This window comes from Planococcus citri, chromosome 2 (assembly GCF_950023065.1).
Source record: "Planococcus citri chromosome 2, ihPlaCitr1.1, whole genome shotgun sequence".
In the NCBI taxonomy this organism is placed as follows: domain Eukaryota; kingdom Metazoa; phylum Arthropoda; class Insecta; order Hemiptera; family Pseudococcidae; genus Planococcus; species Planococcus citri.
In genome coordinates, this window is record NC_088678.1 from 25,707,024 (window position 1) to 25,726,023 (window position 19,000).

Sequence of the window (19,000 nt, forward strand, 5' to 3'; positions counted from 1 at the left end):
ACGCATATTTCTTGTCAATAGGGGATAGTATTGCTAGTGAGTTATGAGCAATTTTTCTGCTAAAATTTCCGCACTTTTTGTACATACTTTTAGTTTACTTTTTTGAAAAAGTCCAAATTCACGCATGCGTGTGATATGCAAAAAAGCATTTCAGCATGTTGTACGCACAATTTTTGTCAATAGGGGAGTATCAGGGTTTGCAAGCTTCACTGCTCTTCCTGTTGCTGCTTCAGGGATATTTTCCAATTGTTTTCTCTTCTCCCCTAATTCCTGAGACAGCTTGATGTTGTAGCCCATTCAGGTTGCAGCTTTGACACTGGGCACATGCCAAGGTGTTAGGTTTGGTCTTAGCCTCATCCTCAGCTTCCAACCTGTCGAAGATGAGTTACTGGCCTCTGCAACGTGGACGCTCCAAACCTCTCTTAAGGTTTGTCTTCTCTACTCCTGGGACTGGTAGTTGTAGCATAGATTGTACTTACCTCAAGTTGGTCCAAGAGGCCCCCTTTAAAGCGATTTGAAATTTCTGGAGAAAGTTGAAAACCCCCTGGAGAATCCAGAATGGCGCGGAAGTTGAATACATGAATGATCACTCAAAGTTGCAGAATAGCTTCCTCCAATATCAGTTAAACATTTTTTCAAGAGCATAGAGAATGAGTAATGTATACTTTTCTGAAATTTTGCCATTTTTGATCATTAAAGGTTAAAAATTTCAAGAGCACATATCTTTTCAGATGAATTTTGAAATTTCTCCAAAAAAATCGGTGAAGAATTTCTGGTTTACTAAATCCATTTTTCAAGGCCAAAATTGCATTCAGAAATTCTAAAAATTTCCAACGATTTGCTTTGTTTGAATTTGGACCCAAAGTGATTAGATTTGGATTTGATTAGGCTTTCGATATACTCAGACCGGAAAGTGGAGCTGTTCAGGTCTGTTTGGATCGCTCCATTTTTCAGATCAAATCAGATCTGATCAAATCTGGTTACCTAGGTAATTAGATTTAATATTATAAATCAAGCCTGCATTGGTCATATTCTAATTTAACTGAAAAAAAATATTTCTCAAAAACCTGAATTAATTTGGATCCAATTGTCGGTCTTTCGATCAAGCTGTTCATCCCAATACCCAAGTAAATCCTCAAAATTTGAAACAGTTAAATCACTATCTACTTCCAGTTCCAGTTCACGAAGAACCTAAGACTATAAGACAGAGTAACATCATCATCGATTAGATTCCACATCGTCCTAGCTCCCGGCTCAAAAAAAAAAAAAGGCAACGGTCCTATTGAAAGGTACCCATTATACCTACAGAACCGCAAGTGCAATTTTTAAAACGCCACCAATAATTGACACAAGAAGAAGCATATCTCTCATCATCAACAATCTAATCCGAAAAAGAAAAGAATAGGTTTAGGTACACACTACACACCATATAATGGCTTCATTACAGGTTAATTCGACTTCTCTATGGAACATGAACGGCTGCAGTACATCACTCTTATATAAACGACGACGTTATAATTACTTATTTAAAGCAACAACGTTCCAAAGACGTACACATGAATGACTCTGTACCTGCTTATTTTTAGAACCTATAGCCCTGGAGACATTTGTGTATTGTGGAAGGTCACATATACTACAGACACTCGGATCAGCTTATGCATTTTCATTTTTTTTCTCTTCTATGTATCATCTCTCTTTTTATCTATTCTGACATGTCCGTTCCGCCTTATACGACTCTCGAGTCAGCTGTCACCATCATCTAAGTATTCGTTGCCGAAAAATAAAAATGAGAAAAGGAAACTCGATCGAAAAAATTCGAAAGCTTCAAAGTTCATTCGTTTCTCCTCATTACATCATGTTAATAATCGCGATGCGATGAGGCCCTAGAACATTGCGTGATATTAGTAAAAAACGGCCGCACATTTTCATTCAAGTTTTAACGAGCGTCTTTAAGCAGTTGAATAATGTTGATAATATTTTACCTCTAAATACACATAAGAAGAAGTACCGTGTCTATGTACGTAGATGTGTATACCTAACAGCGGTATGGCTTTTTAGTTCCTGTTTTCACACATAACGTTTAAACATAATTTGTGTATATTAAGTGCAATATACTCGTAGCAGAAGAAGAACAAGAGTAGAAGGGGGAAAAAAAACTATATTAATGTTTCAAATTCTCAAGAATATCGTGAAAAATGTTCACACATGAATTAATGCAAATGAGAAAGAGTCACGATTTTTGAAAATCATGTACCATGCAGTTTCATTTTCATTGTGCACTACTGCTATATGTATATAGTAGGTAGGTAAAGTATGTAAGGTATATTTACTCCTCAGAGACATATCTCTCCGTATTAGGTAAATCACGTTTTTTTTTCTGATTTTGTTCTTCTAATCTTACGTATAAATGTTGAAATGTATATTTGGACTGAGCCATCGAGATCACTCTGTATATACCAACATGTAAAACTCGTAGTGTATCTACCTGTATTCTAATTTCGATACCATATATTCCAAGTACCAACTCAATACCATACAGCTACCATGCAGATATGAATTTCTATTTGTTTATCTAGTGTCTAATGAAATCGATAAAATTGACACAGCACGGTTGCAGTTATAACCTCTCTCATCTCGATACTACCAAATAAATTCTCAACTATCTTGACAAATTCCATAGCCGGATGTCGTCTTGGTGTGTACCTTGATGTGTTTTGCAAAATGTACATACCCCTCTGCAATTCTATGGTAAAAAGCCTGAAAGAATGTGGTCATCGTATGTATCGCAACTCACGCTTATATATAAGGATTTAACTCGTGCTATGTGGACATGATTTGGTATCTATGGTCTATGGCGTCATTCTCGACAAATTGTTTTCATTTTTTCCCCTCAACGTTGCCATAAAATATTCCGATAAATGAATGAAAATCAACTAAACAACGTATTCTGAAATATCGAATCCGGCTTGGAGTTATGATCACTTTACTGATACCAAAGATCATCGTCCTCTAAGCTCATTGCCAAAAAAATAAAAAATTTGACAGCTTAATCGATCAGATAATTTGAAATTCGATCATGAAATCAATGCTCAGCATGAATTGGATTTGATGATTAATTTTAAAACCAAATTGAGAAAACCAAGTTCCAAAAAAAAAAAAAACGGAGCTGAAATTTGGCTCAGAGGAAAAGCATGTCACTTGTGTTTTAAAATCAAATTTTGATCTTCCAAAATTGATTTTTGGCGAATTTTTGAATTAATTTTTGCAAAAAGATCCGTAGTTAAAAATCTTGAAATTAGTTTTTGTATTAAAATTGGCCCTCTGAATCGATTACAACCGTTTTCTGGTTGATTCGGAGCCTCCAGCAAAAGTTGAATTTTTTCTATTGCTCTTAACGACGCTTAAATCAAGTTCCCCTACCAAAAATCGGCTTCAGATTGGCTGGATAATGGTGTAAGGTCGACTTTGAAGGTGAGTAATTTTTCCAAAAAGATTAAGTTACCAATATGGTCTTTGAATTTTTTTTAATTTGGATTTTCAACTACTTACATAGTAAAGAAATTACAGCTTTTGGTTTTGGAGAGTCTGATAAAAAAACCATGTCGATATTCGAACTTGGCACCCTTAAAACCCTAACAAACGATATGTCATACGGCATTATCGTTTTCTTTGACCTTTGTGCCAAATTGGGTTGTGTACAACAAGGGTTGGGAAGGGCTGAACATGGAATTGATATTCGGAGTCAGCACTCCTAGAAATCTGAGAAGCGATACGTCACATGGCATCATCATTTTTTTCCTCGTCCTTAGATCCAGGTATGGGGTGGATAGGGGAAGGGGAGGGGGTGTCACGAATTGCGATTAATTTTAAATATAAATAAAATATTTTGACGTTAAAAAATTCAAATCCTTTATTGATCTTGTTTGGAGAGAAAATTTAAGAAAGAACAACGAATTTGTTTCCTTCCTTCTCAAAAACAATATCGAATGGAAGTTTATTCTTGAAAATGTTCCCTGGATGGGAGGTGTCTACGAATGTTTGATTTTGTCAGTGAAGAAATGTATCAAAAAATCAGTCTCTGGCATGATTAATTTTGAAAATTTAAAAACAACTTTAAAAGAAATTGAAAATGTTTTAAATTCAAGGCTGCTAAAACCAAGTTTTGAGCTTCTAAAATTGATTTTTAGCGAATTTTTGAAAATGACAGAAAGAGTTCGTCAGTATTTAATATTTCTACAAAAATATTAAAATCTCTAATGTATTTTTGTATTAAAATTGACAATTGCCATAAAGTTGTAAACATAACTCAACTGTAATTTTTTTTTTAATACAAAAATTTTCTTAAAAACTATTCTTATGTTTTTGGCTTTCATTACAAAAAATTGTTTTTTTTTAGTCAAAATAATTTGTCAAACAATCTTATTTTTTGTTACAATTATCGTTTAAAAGTATTCGCATTTTTCTCCCTTAGTTGAATGAACTATAATTACTTTTATTTCAAAACTTGCAAAAAAATCAATCTCGTCTTTTCACTAAAAAGTATAGAAAAATCTGTTTTTTTTTCTTGTCAATCAAGTATCTAAACTTTGAACATTTTCCCTGTTTTTTTTTTTGCAAAAATTGTCAGGCAGTTCTTTTTAGACCAACTTTTTTTATAAAATTGAAAAATAAATCTAGTTTTTCTTACTTTTTAAAAATTAGCCTCCTCTCTCTCACTTTAGCAATTTTCCATTCATCTTATTCTTTTAAAATTTTGAATTTCATTTTTCACCTTTTCTGATTCAATTTGAGAATGAAACAATTTTGCTTTGATCAGGTTTTGTCCACACTTCTTACCCTCTCCTTCATGAAATTTCCTATACGTACCTACTCGTACATGAAGTTTTACAAAATTGATAGAAAATTTTGTGTTTTTTTTACCAACATTTTGCATGTAGGTACTACATTATATTTTCCACTCATCTACTTTCTCTGTCCATTTAAATTTTCATTTTCCTCACCAACTTTTTTCAAAAAATAGAAAATTTTGAATTTTAATAAGAAAAAATATTGACTCAACCTTTCTGGAAAAAATTAAATTTCCTGCCAAAAGTCTCACTTTTGCATGTTGTCCTGTCAATTTCGGGAAGTTCGGTAGCATTTTTTGAAATCCATTCGATCTGTACTTTGATATATCGCACCTCGGGAGTAATAAGGTCACATCTCAAAAAAGTGAAATTTTACAGGAGAGTGATTTTCTTTTTTTTAAAAACTTGATTCATTATTTTTATCCTACTAGTAGAATAAAACACTACTTTATTCACTCTCGCTAGTTGCTCGAGTGATCAAATGCGCGTTTTCTTCCCACGTTTGGATAAAATATGTTATTCAACTAGTGAAATAAAGTGATTTTCGACGATTTTTAATTACTTCCCTCGCTCTGCTCGGGAAATAAACCTCAAAAATCGTCAAAAATCACTTTATTTTACTAGTAAGATAAAATACCATTATCACCTTATAATTAATTGTGAGGAATGAATAGCACCTCATTTTAAAGATCTGGTATCCTACCTTCATTTAGCATAAGAACACTTTGAAAAATAAAATCTTAAAGAGGAAATATTTCAATGTTTGGAAAACATTTTGAGTTATAACCTTTCATCAAAGTTGATGTGGAGGCGAAAGGAAGCGTCCAAAAAAATTTCATGATATCAAAGTTGTAGAGAATTAAATTTCCAATCGACGTAATGTCGTTAGTTTTTTTCTAGAGTGCTTAGTTTTTGAGTTTTTCTCAAAAAACTAAAATTTCATGATATGTGCAAATTCATTTTTCTGAAAAGTGATCAATTTTTAAAAAAAATTCCATTTGGTACAAACCAATAAAAAATGCACTCCTTGTGACTATTACTAACTGACAAACATTCAAAACAATCAAAACTATTTGTTAACAGTTTGTATGTACAAAATTTGCTCAAAAAAGGTGGAGTTTTTTGAGATGTACCCTTATATGTAACTCCAAACAACTTGCAATGTTGTTGAGATTTTGAGTTAGGCCATTTGGGTTTTTTACAAGATCTAGATAATGTACCCAACTCAAAGTGTAATTTTTGGTTGAGGGGGGTCATACAAACTCCAAAAATGCAAAAACATCAAAATCAATTTTTTTTGAGATGTGACCTTATTACTCCCGAGGTGCGATATGTATACGTGAATAAAAACAATGTACCTATACTTCATGTCAAAAATTGAAACCACCATACCAGCCAGAACTTCCGAACCACACTGTGTGTGTATTTCCGAAAATAAACACACAAAGCGAGAGGTATCGTGCAATGCCCTTTATAACATGTGCGTTGTGCGTCGATGAAATGCACCGTACAAGCCGGCGGCTCGTGTGAATTTATAATGAAATGAAATATACATATTACATACGATGAGCCATATTCTATAACTACAGCATAATATAGGTAGGCAGAAAAAGTGAACAGCTTTGTGCTATATTATAAAAATATGACATCGTTGATAAATTTCTACCAAGTTGTTGTACTAAACATGATTACAGCATCAAGCCATGCACTGGTAAGGTAGCTCACTCGTCAGTAGGCTAGAAGGAATAGGATGTTTTGATATCGAGCATAATTCTTCGTCCAGGTCGTCGTCGCCATGATTTAGGTGATTTATGCGTTCATTCGATGATTAACGACTACTATGCCATAGCAGGTTTGTTTATGGGAAATGAACTTACTATACTTACATTGCATTGGACCAGATCCACCATACTATACCAAAGAGTGAAGATGTATAGGTATGGTGCGCAAAAATCGTATATTATACGACCATCTTATGGGTCATATACACTTACAGTACCGCTAGCTTGGTTCGCAGATATATCTACCAGCATGATGGTATATAGTGACGATGACGACTCAGAGAGGACGACATACCTACCTAAACCTATATCTGCGACGATACGCGATGTGGTTACCTTGTTGGGCAAAGGCGTATGGCGTATCGCGGTTTTAAATTGTCATCGCGTTCGTATAAACTGATTACATTTTAATGAAGAAACTAATACTACATTAATGATTATGGCCTAGTGCCTAGTGTCGAGCTAGACGCCGCCTAGCTTGCTGCTGCTGAGTGTGTGACATCGACAGTCTATAGGTGTATTTAATAAAGTGGTCTCGCTGGATTGTGAAAGGTGCTAATCTGGTATGGGCTGAGGTCGTCGTCGTCGGGGCGAGGTTCATTTTCGATCCATAAGGTGGAAAATTTTTAGTCTATTTTTTGTTATCATCGCACTCGCAGGTGTGTTATTTTAAAACATAGAGCGAATAAATTAAGGTAACATTTGTATATTGAAAAAGATAAAGAAATCGAGGTAATACGGGCAGTAATGTACATACCAAGGACTCGAGCATAATGGTTTCTCGAATCATTGGCTGCACTATGAAAAAGTAATATCTCGAAAATTGATCTCGATAGATGGAATAAGTAGAAATTGTTACAATTTGTTAATTGAGTGACAACTGAAGAATTCTGAAGTGTATGTTAAGTATACCTGTCTGTGGGGTATGAAAAACGAATTTTTATAAAACTATTTTCTTCACAATGATGGTTTACCCAACAGAGGAACTTTCCAAGGAGCTGCACTTGGATTTTAAATTATTGATACAAATACACAGTGTCGCTTAGATCGGAAAAAGAGTATTCCACTCCCCCCTCCAAACAAAAAGAAGGTCAGAAATGTTCTAAGAGATTTTTCCAAGTGGACTGATTATGTATAGACACATCCATTACCAAAAAAATAGTTTTCCTACATTTTTAAAATTTTCAAAAATTCTCCAAAAATCCAAAAAAGAACCTCAGTTTTTCAAATTTTTATTACGAGGGTTTTATAACATATTTTTTCGATGATCGATGCGGTTTGATTTCGTTTATAAACCTGTCAATTTGAAAGACTTCACTGCGAGGATCGATTCTAGTCTACATGTACTTAGGTGTTGCAGACTTGAAAGGTTTATTGAGCCCAAGTTTCCACTGACAATTTTCGCTAAAAAATTTCTTTCCAATTGTGGCAAAAACAGGAGCTTGAAAATAATTTTTACAAAAAAAAAAAGAAAAAAAAACAGGAAAAATGTTCAAACTTTGACGAGAAAAAAAATGAAAAGAAAAACAAATTTTTTAACAGATTTGTACATGAACTTTTTCGCAATTTGGCTGAAAAAAAAAGAAGAAAAATTGTAAAAGTCAACTGATGAATAAAATATGAAAAAACGAGACTTTCTGCAATTTTGGTTTTAAAAAGAAACGGGTCTTCTTAGTAACTTTGTCAAAAAAAGAAACAGATTTTTCCAAAATTTTTGGGGAAAAGACAAGATTGATTTTTTGCAAGTTTTGAAATACAAATAGCAGTTTGATTTTTGACGGATTTTGAGGTGTATTGCCCGAGTGAAGCGAAGAAAATGAATCAGAATTGTTGAAAATCACTTTTGCTCCCGGGTTGGATACAATTTTTTTTTTTTGTTATGAGTGAGAAAAACGCCAATATTTAAACCTCCAAATGATCAGTAAGAGCGGGAGAAAAAGAAAGTGCACTTCTTCTCTCTGATAACGAGAAATAAGATAGTCCAACAATTTTGACAATTGACAAAAAATAATAATATTTTTGTGCAATAAAAGCCAAAAACAAGAGTATTTTTTTTAGAAAAATTTCAAAATTGCCAGAGGGTTTTTGTTTACAACTTTGTCAATAAGCAAAACCTTTTGGCAATTTTAATTTAAAAAAAAAAAAAAAAAAAATGCAAAAGTTTGGGGGGGATGGAAAACGTAAAGACTTTCATGCAGTGTTGGTTGTTTAAAACTCGATCGTTTAAAACATTGTTTAAAACAGCTACCTATTTTAAATGTCGAGAAAAAAACTTTGTTGTTTAAAACATAATTTCTATTTAAAACTGTTTTTATTGTTTAAAACTTGTTTTTTTTTGAGACCTCGTTTTTTGTTTTTGTTTTTTTTAATTATTTCGAGATTTTTGACCATAGAATTAGGTATCAAGAAATTTTCAAAATATGATTATGTTTTTTTTACACGGATTTTACAAGAATCCATAATCTGAATTCTGGAACTCCGGCTGGGGTCATTCCATGTCAACTCAACCAACGTTTTTGGGTCATGTCTTTCGATTTCGCTCAAATTTTTTTTGCAATATGTACCCACCCAGTAAGTAAGAAAGCCGCAATCAGTTTGGTCCCAGCCCCCTCAGGGGGCGGGTGGGGGGGCTCCCATTATTTGCACATTGTCTCGAGGTACTCAACTTCAGCAGCCCATTTCTCCAAAACTATGATACTTTGATCAAAACTGATTTCACAGTTCGAAAGGGCATTGAATTTTGAACTTTTTAAGCATTCTGAAATTTTCAAAAGTTGAAAGTTGAACTTTCAATTTGAAAGTTCAAATTTCAAAATGGCGCTGTAAGTGGGAGCTACCATTTAAAATTTTGAAAAAATTTCCATAGATGTACATTTTGATAATTTTTCGAAATATTTAGATTTCGAGATGGAACTCTTTGACGGAGGGGGAGCACCCCCACCCCCAATTTTGGGTGAAATTTTCGAAAGAAAATCTGGGGCATGTGATACATCAAATTCTATGTTTTTGGGGACGCTGAACACGAATATGACGTCAGATTTTTGATAGGACCCCATCCACGGCCCCCAGCACCTCCCCAAAGGGGGTAAAAGTTCAAAAAAGCGTTTTGTTCGTGTGACACATGGAATAGTATGTTTTTGGTGACGCTGAACACGAATATGACGTTAGATTTGTGATTGGACCCATCCACGGGGCCCCAACATTTTTTTTTTGGACTTTTACCTATTGGTGGAGGTTCTGGGGGCCCTGGGTAAAGTCGATTCGAAAAACTAAGGCAATATTCGTGTTCAGCGATATCGAAAACATACTATTTCATGTGTCACACGAATGTGACCATTTTTGGGGGGGGTCATCCCATTTGGGGAGGTGCTGGGGGCCGTGGAAGGGTCAAATCCAAAATCTGACGTCATATTCGTGTTCAGCGTCACCAAAAACATACTATTCCATGTGTCACACGAACAAAACGCTTTTTTGAACTTTTACCCCCTTTGGGGAGGTGCTGGGGGCCGTGGATGGGGTCCTATCAAAAATCTGACGTCATATTCGTGTTCAGCGTCCCCAAAAACATAGAATTTGATGTATCACATGCCCCAGATTTTCTTTCGAAAATTTCACCCAAAATTGGGGGTGGGGGTGCTCCCCCTCCGTCAAAGAGTTCCATCTCGAAATCTAAATATTTCGAAAAATTATCAAAATGTACATCTATGGAAATTTTTTCAAAATTTTAAATGGTAGCTCCCACTTACAGCGCCATTTTGAAATTTGAACTTTCAAATTGAAAGTTCAACTTTCAACTTTTGAAAATTTCAGAATGCTTAAAAAGTTCAAAATTCAATGCCCTTTCGAACTGTGAAATCAGTTTTGATCAAAGTATCATAGTTTTGGAGAAATGGGCTGTTGAAGTTGAGTACCTCGAGACAATGTGCAAACAATGGAAGCCCCCCAACCCGCCCCCTGAGGGGGCTGGGACTAAACTGATTGCGGCTTTCTTACTTACTGGGTGGGTACATATTGTAAAAAAAATTTGAGCGAAATCGAAAGACATGACTTTCAAAATCACCTTTTTTTGGTTGAGTTGACATGGAATGACCCGCTGGATTGTCAGTTCATTTCTAATAAAGTAAAATCTAAAATCTATACCTATAATTTACTACTCCAGTAGATTATGGATTTTCAATTGTTTACAATCCGGTAAAAAAACAGCCGGATTTTCAACAACTAATTTTATATTATTTTTTGAAAAAAAAAAAAAAAAAAAGGATTTTGACAATCCATAATCTAGATTATCCAAAATCCGTGAATTTTATTTACATTTTTTTATTGAACAAGAACAATAAAATCAAACAAAGTTACGGCGTACCAAAAAAGTCTGAAAATAAACAACAAAACTGAATCTGAAACCACATTCACACATCATTGAAAAAAATGAAATTTTTTTGTTTAAAACATGTCAAATTTTACACTTGAATTTGGGTTTTAAACAAAAAATTTGTTTTAAACATACAAAAAAACTGTTTTTTGTTTTCTTTCAAAAAAAACGTTTTTTTTTTAACACTGCTTTCATGTATGTAATTGTCTAATTGAAGAGCTCTATTCCAAAGTGGGTCAAGTCATTTTGAAAAAAAGCACGTTTTACGGAGATTTTTGCTTCAAAAAAGGGTCAAGTCATCGATTTTTCAAAATAAATTTTTCTACAAGCAATTGTTCAATGTCCAAAGAAAGGAAAGGTGCACCGACCTTTTGAAACAGAACAAATTTTAGCAACAAAAATTGTAAATGCATTTTTGGGGGGAAAAAATTACTTAACCTACTTTGGAATAGAGCTCTTCAATTGTAGTTCTCATGAAGAGGTTTTTTTGGAACTTGAGTTTAAAAAAAAAATCCCAAAAGTTTGATGAAAAAAACTTGAAAAACAATGACTTTCTACAATTTTTGTGAAAAAATGGTATTTTTTTACAATTTTTGGGAAAAGACAGGATTGTGTTTTGTTTCAAGCTTTGAAATAAAAAAATAAGGTTGTCTCTGATAATTTTAACAAAAAAATTTTTTTGCAATAAAGGCAAACGCAGTTTTTAAAAAATTTTTATGCCAAAAAAATTGCACGTTTGGGTCTTTTTTTGCAACATTGACAAAAAAAACTTTAAACAATTTCAGCAAAAAAAAATGCAAAAATTTAAGGGGAAGGAAAACCAAAAGGCTTTCTTACAATTTTAGTTTAAAAAATGGTGTTTTTTTTTAATTTGAGTAAAAAAACAGGATAAATTTTGAATTTTTGGTATCATTTTCTTTTAGGTTGTATTCTAAATATGTATAAACGCGTTTTGAGAGTCACTTTTTACACGATTAAGAAAAATTCTAGGTATTTTGTGACCTCAAATTTTTCCAAAAAATAGGTTCGGTACACATATAAAATCTCAAAAAGCGTGATTGGGCAGCTCCAATTTCTGGAAGTCTTCTATCTAAATCATATTTCAAATATCAATACATACCTACCTTTCGAGTCCAAATTAAAATGAAAAATTGTTCTAAAATTCCAGAATGTGCGATTATGTACGTTTTGTTTTCCCCATGCATGCTGAAGTTCAGCATCTAAACGTGATTGTAATTTAAATGTGACTATGCAACGAAGATTTTAAGAATAATACCTATACGGGCATTTAATTTTTTTTTCATGAATTTAAGCAATTCTTGGAAAGTTTGAAATCCTTTAGGACTTTACATTTTTCGATTGGATGGCTGAATTTTTTTCCGAAGCTATCCTATAGGTCTCCAATAGACCTGGATTTAAGATATCCATTGCGTATTTATCGGATTCTGCAATTGCATCACTCCATGAACGAAGAAAAAAAACTGCATAATACTATAACACATTTTGTCAGAAGACGAAGAGGGAGGGGTGGATCGGTGGTTCGGCGTTATTTATAACGGTTCATTATTACACCATGGCCCGTATAACGATAATGGAATACCTGCTAAATAGATTATCGTTTATTACCGCAGAAGCTTAGAAAGAAAAAAAAATTGGTGAAAAAAGACAGACTCGGTACATGGTAGATGGTAATACGACGATAGATCGGGCAGTTGGTAGAGGTACAGCGGCGTAATTTATATTTTACCATCTTCGGTGCTGTATAATCGTGAATTTTCATTACCACCTGTACCACCCGCCACGCTTGAAAAAAAAAATCTGCTCCCAATCGCGTCCTACGAACACTGCATGAAGTGTAAAAAGCCGTGGCAAGCCAAAAAGCCTACCTACGATCAACCACCACCTTTTATACGCATAATATTATACTCGTACATAGATCATCGACCGATACCAGATGTATGCACTTTACCGCCTCGGCCGCCTCGTGTATGAATGAGAATGAAATCAATCCACTTACGTATACTTGTACGAGTATATACGAGGTTAACCTAATTCGACTTTATTTCGTGGTTGATACGAGATCGTTCAAGACGATCTGGCTCTGGTGCATGATTCAGCAAACACAGCATTGCTTTGCTCAGGCTCACTTGATGCTACACATAGATCACCTTAACATATACTCAGACTCACGTCCTATAGAGCGGCTCCTTCGCGAAAATCATACGAAATCATGAGAAAAAAAACTCGATCGGCAGTAATTTCATTATAATGTATTATTCATTACCACGATTTATTCTAATTCACGCCGCGCCGCGAATTATCACACAAATCCGGAAACGGAGGCTGCGGCCCAGCTAGATAAGCTCCAAGAACAGCACAATTGGCGCGATACCCCATGTTTATGGTATACCTAGCTAGATAGACTCACATATTTAATAATGATACGGAGTAGTCTGTAAAGCATACCTATAAGTAACTAAGTAGTAAGTAAGTACATATACTGAATTTACATTATAAATGTACGTACCTAGACCAAGAATAAACATAAATAAATACACGCAGCTTAAGCGACCATTTGAACGCGCTAATATAGCGTCTTTTAAAAAACAATATAGGTATTCCGAATGCAAAACTCCTCTCGCATGTATTATACTTACGAGCCAGCTAGGTAGATATATTTCAAATTATTGCCATTCCTTTGTAATACGAGCTAAACGACCGACATTTCCTTGAGAAAGTGAAATTAGCAATTGAAATAATTAATTAATGAAAACGCCAACGCCATTCGTATTGTGGTGCGAATTGTTATACTGAATGCGTAATATTCTGTATTATATGCCAGCACTTGGAGGAGCTGGTAGTCGGAAATCCGTATTGCGATGAGACGATTTGTCTGAGTCAAATTTGAGGATTGTTTTTTTTTTAAATCGTGTAATGATCGAAAGACACATTTCCAGCGGCATGGCCAGGATTTTCTCGAAAGAAGGATACCTGAAACAAACATTTTTAGACGTGAAAAAGATGAAATTTGACAACATAAAATATGCAGATATTTTATGAAAATAAGAATTTATGCTCGAGAACAGCAAGATCGAAAATTTTTCGAAAATACTCGTACATATGTATTTAAAAGCTGAAAAACGTTAGTTTTTGTGTGTGTTATAACCAATTTTCATCAGTAAAGGGAGGAGGGTCACTGCTCCCTACGCCCTCCTCTTCCTCAGCTTCCTCTCGGACATGGAGCAATAATCAATTGAAATTTCAGGAAAAAGAAGACAGAATTTTAAATTCAAAATGTTTATAAAACAATCAATTTCACCAAAATCAAACCCAAATTCTAAGTTTGAATTCAAAACATAAGTACGTGCTTGATGAAAAATGTTCTTTAGGAATAGAGTCACTTGAGTGCCATTGTAAAAGTGAGAACTTTTTATACACATTTTTGTTTGCAGTTCTCAGGGATTGGAGCTTCACAAATTGAAATTTTTTTCCCTTTCGCCTTAACAGCTAAACCCTCGTCTCACCCCTCCCCCCATTCATGATTTGAGGTACACTTCTTACGCAAAAACATTTCACTGGAAAATGTGTCATTTGGTTACATTTTCTGACAAAATTTTAATTCATTTTGGTTGCTCACATGGCACCTTTTTCAAAAATCCCGAATAATATGTGTTCAATTCTGAGCACGAAATTTTTCAAATGTGGTCAAAAAAAGTTTTGATTGAAAATAATAATTTCTTTTCAAAATTGTAATCTATGTACAGGAGGCTCTCGATTATCCGACTCCGAATTATCCGACTTTCGGGTTATCCGGTACAAATTTATCCGACTTCCATTTCGCATTATCCGACTCAACAAGGTCGGATAATCCAAAATTTTAAATAAACACCCCAATTTTTGATTTTGGAATGTATAAAAATACATTCCAAAATCAAAAATTATTTTCCTTGAAATCGACTCAATTACCTTAAAAAATTATAATTTGAGTCTGTATTTAATTTTCAGTCACGTACAAAAGTATATTATTTTTGTTTATTCGTGGTTTTTTCAATTCATTGTTCCTATTTTGAGCCAAAACTTGATTTTTTGGATGAAAAATTGTCTTCTCAAGCTTATGCACTTCATTTCTACGTAAAAAATTTCATTTCGGATTATCCGACTTTTTTGGTATCCGACCCACCTTACCCCCCCCCCCCAATTAGGTCGGATAATCGAGAGACTCCTGTATTGGATAGGTCATATTGCATTCCCCCCCATCCCCTCCCGAAAATCATGGCCAATTTTAGGCTCAAAATTCTTCAAAACTGCTCAAAAAAAATGTATAGAAATTTTGTATTTTATGCCAAAATTTAATCCAATTTTGATAGGTCATATCACAAGTAACATGACACCTTATTTAAAAATCTCAAAAATCATGACCCAATTTTGGGATCGAATTTTTTCAAAAATTCTCAAAAAATATTTTTGTCGAAATATTCGAACTTTTTGCGAAATTTTAACCCATTTTGATTAGTCACACAATACTTTTTTTAATAATCTCGAAAATCATGATCAATTTTGAGCTAGAAATTCTCCAAAACTCCATTAAAAAAGTTTTGATAGAGATTTTTGATTTTCTATCGAATTTTTAACCCATTTTGATGGGTCTTATGGGATGGCGCTTTTTTTCAAAAATCTCGAAAATTATGCGCCAATTTTGGGATTGAATTTTTTCAAAATTCTCAAAAAATATTTTCGTTGAAATATTTGAATTTCTTGCGAAATTTTAATGCATTTTGATGGGTCTCATGGCGCTTGTTTCAAAAGTCTCGAAAATCGTGATCAAATTTTGAGATCAAATTTCTTCAAAAATTCGCAAAAAATATTTTCGTCGAAATATTTGATCTTCTTGCGAAATTTTAACCCATATTGATTAGGCACACGATATCTTTTTTAAATAATCTCGAAAACCATGATCAATTTTGAGCTAGAAATTCTCCAAAACTCCATAAAAAAGTTTTGGCAGATATTTTTGATTTTCTATCGAATTTTTTACCCATTTTGATTGGTCTTATGGCGCTTTTTTCATAAATCTCGAAAATTATGCGCCAATTTTGGGATTGAATTTTTTCGAAAATTCTCAAAAAATATTTTCGTCGAAATAATTGAATTTCTTGCGAAATTTTAATGCATTTTGATGGGTCTCATGGCGCTTTTTTCAAAAATCTCGAAAATCATGATCAAATTTCTTCAAAAATTCGCAAAAAATATTTTCGTTGAAATATTTGATCTTCTCGCGAAATTTTAACCCATTTTGACTGGTCGCAAGGTCACTTTGAAAAGTAATTCTGCAACGATTTATTTTTACTCGAAATTGAAAAAGAGCACTATACTTTTGAAATTCGACTCACCCTCATTTTTCAAGCTGTTTTTCCCGTTTCCGACTTCGTGAATTCTGAGTAACCATTTTTATATGTACTAAATTTGTTTTAAAACTCAAGTAAACATATGCTATATTCGGAGTGAGGGAAGTGCTCAATACCGATCTGTGAACAAAATTTTTTGCCTCGAGCTATTCTGAAGATTGGCGGGTTTTCAGCTCCCCCTCCCATTGTGTTACTGCAAAAATCTAAAATTCGTCTTTTTTGATATTTCAGAATTCTGTAGACTGAATTTTTGGGGTCGCAAAAAAAAATCCAACCAAATTCGATTTCTAGTGCATTATACGGTTAGCTAGAGGTTGAATTTCATTTTGACCCAAAATGCCTTTTTGTTGAAACTGAAGAATTCTGTCTATTCGGGAGGTCGAAAATGGAGCATTAACAAAATTTCACTCTTTTTATACTGATTTGATCAAATTTTGATTTTTTTTTTTTTTTCATTAAAAACAACGAAATTATCTTAATTCCAACAGTTGAAATTCGCTTTGTTCTACATTGGAGTCCTTTTTTAATTCCCCTTTGTCTGATTCCAAAAAATTCATGTCAGTTGGGAAACCTCCCTTGTTGTATGTAGAATGTATCTTTTCACGAGCTACTATTCTCCTCCAATTAATTTTTAAAATAAGTAAATGAAGTGGGATTGAATTGCTACCAATTTGTAGCTTTTCATTCGTAATTCGTAAATTTTAAACAAAAAAATCCAATTCAAGTAGATTATGTTGGTAAAATATCGTCTCAATAGGACTGAAGACCTGTACCCATGATGGTTTTATTTATTACCAATTGAACGATCAAATTTATTTAGAAAAAAATCGCAGAACCTGAGATCAAATCCTCGATCAAAGTGGAATTGGAAACTCGCAATCTTATATTTTTAAACATCCTTTTCCTCGCCTCTTCTTCTCCCAATGCATTCATTTTATTTTTCTTTCGATCAACAATCGTGTCGATGTTTACGCGTATTTTTATTATTTACTAAACGATCGACTCGATTTAAGAACGATGAATATCTTCTCTCTTGCTATTTCGTAACAAAAATTTTGTGATCTTGAAATTCGATTTGAAATTCCTATTTTTACGTATAAGATAATCGGTTTTAAAAAAGTTCACTCTGCAACGTTGATCTGTTCAATCGATAAGAATAAAGATGTGAAAAAAATGAATTTCAGTTGAAGGTTACAAGATTATAAAAAATACCTAGGCTAAGTAATTCGATTATTTTCACATAAGTATACGTGCTCGTGTGAAAAGCTCTTGTTCATTTTCTTACTAACCTACTCGTACGTAAAAAACTTGTAAACACAAAAATTACGAGAAGAACGAATCGATGGCATTTTGTATAGTCACTTTGGGGGTGAAAATTCTCGGCGACAGTGACATCACAGTCAATGACTCAACTCGTCTGCCTATAGCTACATTTTAAGCTACATTTAATAAATGCATTATAATCAATTTACAGAATCGATGAAGCTAAATAATGTGTCTTTAAGTGAAACAATTTCTAAACCGTTACTCGTAAAATAAAAGTATACGTGCAATTTCTTAAATTTCTTTTTTTCTTCTATGTTTCAGGCGATGTTGAAGATTGTCTAGTTGAACCAATCAGCCAAGGACAATTTACCCCTTTACCAGAAGCTCTATGCTGGATCATCTTAGACATGACGGCATCTGGACAAGCTGCTGTTATGGAGTCAATTTGCTCGACGCTTCAAGTAGCCTTTCCTGATATACAAAAACCATCGAAACAAGTCGTCTACGATACTTTGGCTAAGTTAACAGCCGAGAAAAAGGTACACATAGACATTATATGTAGTAGACATAAACGTAGTCTTGAGGGTTGTTAAATTACATATCTATATAGTCTTGTAGGTACTCGCATTAATTTATTAAATCATCGGAGCATTTAATTGATGGTTCACACGTGATGGAGAAAAAAAATGTCGACCTTGGGTATTCGCTGGTGGGTTTCTCTTCCTGTATATTTTTTCCCATTTGTATATACTCATGCTTGTAGTTGAAAAAGTGTTACGTACGTATGTGCAAAAGTATTTTTTAAATGCATTTTCTATTAATGAAGCTAGCGAGAAATTTGCGAAAGGAAATTTTTATTATGTTAGGATGTATAGGTAGGTACTAGGTAGATACAGATTTCAGTAATTAATACACTCGGAAGTAAGATTATCAGAGAATTTGTTTCTTTGATGGACGATGGTGTGAGATAATTACCCAGCCAACAAATGTGTAACATGTCCTTTAATATACAGAATCGATGGACGATGGACGATGGGTGTCGGCTGAATGCTTCATTAAACTCGCATAATCATTAGAAAAAGAAAACGATCGTCGCATCGCGGTGAATTTTTTAATATCCGCTATTTACCGAGATGATTATTTAATCGTTTTAAACGCCTCGTACATATAATATAAATTCGGGTCATCGTATTCGAGCTTCCTATTAGTTTAAGTTTAAGGTTTTCCAACTGTTCATGTTCAAGTAGATCGAACGCGAAAGAAGTTTTATATTTGGTCCGACACATGTGGGCCAAAAAATTAAACGGAAATGTTCGTGACCGATTTATGTGA

General features: G+C 33.8%; 1 protein-coding gene across 2 annotated transcripts in view; it reads left to right on the forward strand.

Moving 5' to 3' along the window:
- The window catches only part of knockout (Stork-head domain-containing protein knockout), a 155,450-nt gene that overhangs the window by 121,817 nt on the left and 14,633 nt on the right, over positions 1-19,000 (forward strand). For both annotated transcript variants that reach the window (XM_065349326.1, XM_065349327.1), the window contains exon 4: positions 17,990-18,207. In XM_065349326.1, coding sequence (XP_065205398.1) covers positions 17,990-18,207 — 218 coding nt within the window. The remainder of the gene's footprint in view (positions 1-17,989; positions 18,208-19,000) is intronic.